This window comes from Haplochromis burtoni, unplaced genomic scaffold, assembly GCF_018398535.1.
Source record: "Haplochromis burtoni strain Fernald_Lab_line unplaced genomic scaffold, NCSU_Asbu1 Contig_721, whole genome shotgun sequence".
Classification (NCBI taxonomy): Eukaryota; Metazoa; Chordata; class Actinopteri; order Cichliformes; family Cichlidae; genus Haplochromis; species Haplochromis burtoni.
The window spans coordinates 56,638-60,386 of NW_024583082.1; the positions used below are offsets into that span (position 1 = coordinate 56,638).

General features: G+C 36.8%; 1 protein-coding gene across 1 annotated transcript in view; it reads right to left on the reverse strand.

Moving 5' to 3' along the window:
- The window catches only part of LOC121812664 (receptor-type tyrosine-protein phosphatase H-like), a 34,853-nt gene extending 31,110 nt beyond the window's left edge, over positions 1 to 3,743 (reverse strand). The window contains exons 1-5 of the mRNA XM_042215452.1: positions 3,714 to 3,743; positions 2,412 to 2,669; positions 365 to 763; positions 186 to 233; positions 1 to 82 (exon numbers count right to left, since the gene is read on the reverse strand). Of these exons, the coding sequence (XP_042071386.1) occupies positions 1 to 82; positions 186 to 233; positions 365 to 763; positions 2,412 to 2,646 (764 nt within the window). The 5' untranslated portion in view covers positions 2,647 to 2,669; positions 3,714 to 3,743. The remainder of the gene's footprint in view (positions 83 to 185; positions 234 to 364; positions 764 to 2,411; positions 2,670 to 3,713) is intronic.
- Between the last annotated feature and the right edge of the window lie 6 nt (positions 3,744 to 3,749).

Sequence of the window (3,749 nt, forward strand, 5' to 3'; positions counted from 1 at the left end):
TTGTTGTTGACTTTATTCCACTGCAGAGTGATGCTGGTTTCATTTTGTCCTGATGATATGAGGTTTTGTGCATTTGAAGGAGCTAAATGGAAAAATGAGAAAAATAAAGTAATCATGTCAAATAAGGTAGAATGTGATGTTTTTGAAGTCTTACTATTTTTATCAAGATTCAATCAGGTGAATACCTGGAGACATTGTGGTTGAAGGAACTTCAGGGTCTGTTCCATTCGCCTCTATTTAAAGTCAAAAATAAATACAATTACTGCATTCATGTTGGAGCAATTGTTTTGAACATGTGAATTTAAGGAAACCTCAATAAATATGAATTTGATATATTTTAGTAATACTTAAAGTATACCAATACCTGCACAGTATGCAAGATAGCACCCGACTGGCTTTTCAAGTTTGTAGACATAGTAGTTTCCATAGCAGAGTTTGACTTTGATCGTGTGTGAGTTAAAATAGCAGCAACTGCCAAGCCAAGTATTGCACACAGTGCGATTCACAATTTCACCAACCTGTGTGGGATGAGGTTGTGTTATCCACAAAGATGCATGGGTCCCACACCTGTTTGAGTCTATGCACCTCTCTGGAATACGAGCACTGGATTGCCCGAGAAACAGGCGATACCAGCCTTGCCAGTTAATATCACTATCACAGTGCAGGTCCTGAATGTTTGTATTATTTGTTGACCGCCAATCATTATTCAGAGCAGTATAGTTCTGACAGGGATCAAAGCACTGGGAATTTATGCAGTCAACACCTGCAGGACAAACAAGCACTTTGTATTACAAGCCAAATCATCTTTATTGATACAGCACTGTATTCTATGCTTGAGTTACTTTGCTAACTATCACATAAACAATCACACCCTGGTGGATGCATTGGACACATGCTGAAGTGTTCTTGCCCAAGAACCCTTTAGCTTGCGTCCCTTTAGCTTGCGTCCCTTTAGCAGGACTTGAACAATGAACCTTCGGATTGGTTTGGGTGGACGACAATTTTCATACATGTGGATGAAACGTATCACTTGGGTTGCTTCATTTAAATACTGCAGTTGGGGCTAAAGAGGAATTTTGCCACATGCATGAACAAAAACTATGAAGTATTTTAATTAGTAAAGATCAATTTGAAGAACTAAACTTGATTTATTGAGATAGAGAAATCAATGTATTTGCCTATTATGCTCTGATTACCAATCATGGTAGAACAGAATCCCGGTGATGACAGGATTTAGGACAAGACCCTCCTCCAGGCACTGGTGGTGGTGAAGATGAAGACTGAGATTTGAATAGAGCTCTGGCTGAGGTGTCTGAGGTGAAGATGGGGAGGAGGTGGGTTGCATGAAAGAGAGTCTAAAGGGGTGCATGGTGGTGAGCACAGATTTAAACCACACAAAGCAGACGCTGATTGGATCAGAGAAGGTGGGCTAGAAGATGATTGGACTTGATGTCAGTATTGAGACTGACAACACGGGAAAGTGGTTATCATGTAATGAACAGAAAACCAACCGCACACCCAGGAAAGCAGGAAGATGAGTGATTACAAATTGTCTTGATAAATTTCCACATGAGCTTCATAAGTTTTCATCATGACTGAGGTGAGTCTAATTTTCAAGATTTTTTAAGCTTTCCAAGCCCCTCAGCAATTTCCTGATCATGGAAAATGTCCTCACTATCCTGACTCACTGTGAAATGAAGCCTCACAGTTTTCACACGACAGAATCATTATGGTCTAAAGTTCATTCAGACCTCTTTTCACGTGGATTTGCTCAGCCTGTGAGGAAGAGTATGTCAAAGTACAAAACACGACATTTCCTGTTCCCACTATTTGGTGCTCTAAGTATCCCTTACTATTGGCTTAAAGATGTGGTCATGTTGGGACTGTTTTCAGACAGTTTGTAGCCTATAATACCCATACTTTACAGGAATTTCCTTCTTTATGGGGACACACAAAACTTCACCATGTTGACAGAGTGCCTTTTCATAAAAACTCACAATACAGTTACACCATCTTCTTAAGGCTTTCCTGATCAAATTTTAGATGGCTCTGGTCAACCTGATTGGATCTGTGTAGGGAAGTGTTAAATGTTTAATTTTGTGTTCCCACTAGATGGCACTATGATCAGTGTTACGTTCAGCACCAGCACCCTCTCAGTAATGAGATGTTTGATTCAGATAACAAACTACATTTAAATAAAAAAGGCATATTCAGTTCAGGTTCCTGGCATCTTAAATTGAAACACTGCTTAAATTGAAATTTAAAAAGAAAAGCCCAAAACAAAATTTATTTGCCATTATAGATAAAATTATTAGTTATTGCTGCTAAAGGTGGTTCTAAAAGCCTTTTTTGTATTTTATCTTAGGTTTTTGTGAAATAAAAAATTAAATTGTGTGAATATAATAACTCACCAGTGACTGCAGTAATGCTGACTCCACTGCTTCTGACGTTCTCAAACACAGCGTAAAGGGTGAATGTGTATTGAGTTCCAGCAGTGAGAGATGAGACTGTGTGAGTTACTGGTCCATTTCCAGCTGGTGCACTGATGCTTGTCTCTGTACCATTAAACTGGAGAACAAAGCTGACATTGTTGTTGACTTTATTCCACTGCAGAGTGATGCTGCTCTCAGTTTGTGCAATTGACATGAAGCTGTCTGTGTTTAGAGGAGCTGAGAAAGAAAATTATTCATAGCAAGTTCAGTCAGTGAAAAATAAGTATATTTAAGACCAAAATTGTTGCTGACCCCATGACTAAGAAAAATGTCCTATTATCAGTCTTTTAAATTAAATCAACTATTTAAAGATAAAGTTGTTACATTACTTTATCTTTTTCAAAAATTTCCAAGCTGCAGCTTAACTCAGCAGATGGTACATTTTAAGTTTTGGCTTCTTAAAGGTTTTAAAAGATTCAAAAATCCACACTCTTATCATCATGTCCTTTGAAAAAATGAGAACTGAAAACAAACTATTTATTTAAATATCCCCACCTCAGAAGACAACTAAGATAACACAATTCACTACTTCAATTCAATAATTTAAGCTCCCACAAACACCTATAGAATTTTTTTTATCATCTTTATATAGCCATATAAAATAAATACATGTAACAAAGAGTTGGAAAATAAAATTACAGACGAGGATTAGAAAGCAGTCTGAGCTGCACGTCTTACTCTGAAGAAACACTTCATATTAACACTCTATAACTGGTTGATCTGAACATATATAACTCCTGGCAAGTTATAAAGCTATACCAGACACAATTTCATTGGGTATGGCAATGTACAAAGACAGAACACCTCTAGAAAAACATAGTATATTGTTGGATTCGTTCTTGTCAGGAAAAAATAAAAAAATTCAGAAGTTGTTTGGATATAGACATAAACATAATAATGTAAAATAACTTTTTTCATCTTAATTTCTATTTTCTTTCTGTTGTTTTTATTGTTTTATTGATAAGACGTTTGGTAGATGCATTTCATCTGCACTGTCTAGTAAACCAGAGCCACCAGTATTATAACACAAACCCTTTTGCCATAAAGTGTGATCATCACTGCTGGTAAAAAAGAGTACACTTCTTGACATTGATCGATGTAATCTCAGGTAAATATTTGCACATACTGTCTACTGTTTCATATATATATATATAAACACACACATATATAAGCAGATATTATAATGGGGGGATACAGTGAGCAAGAAATGTAGTATCATACCAGTGACTGCAGTAATGCTGACTCCACTGCTTCTGA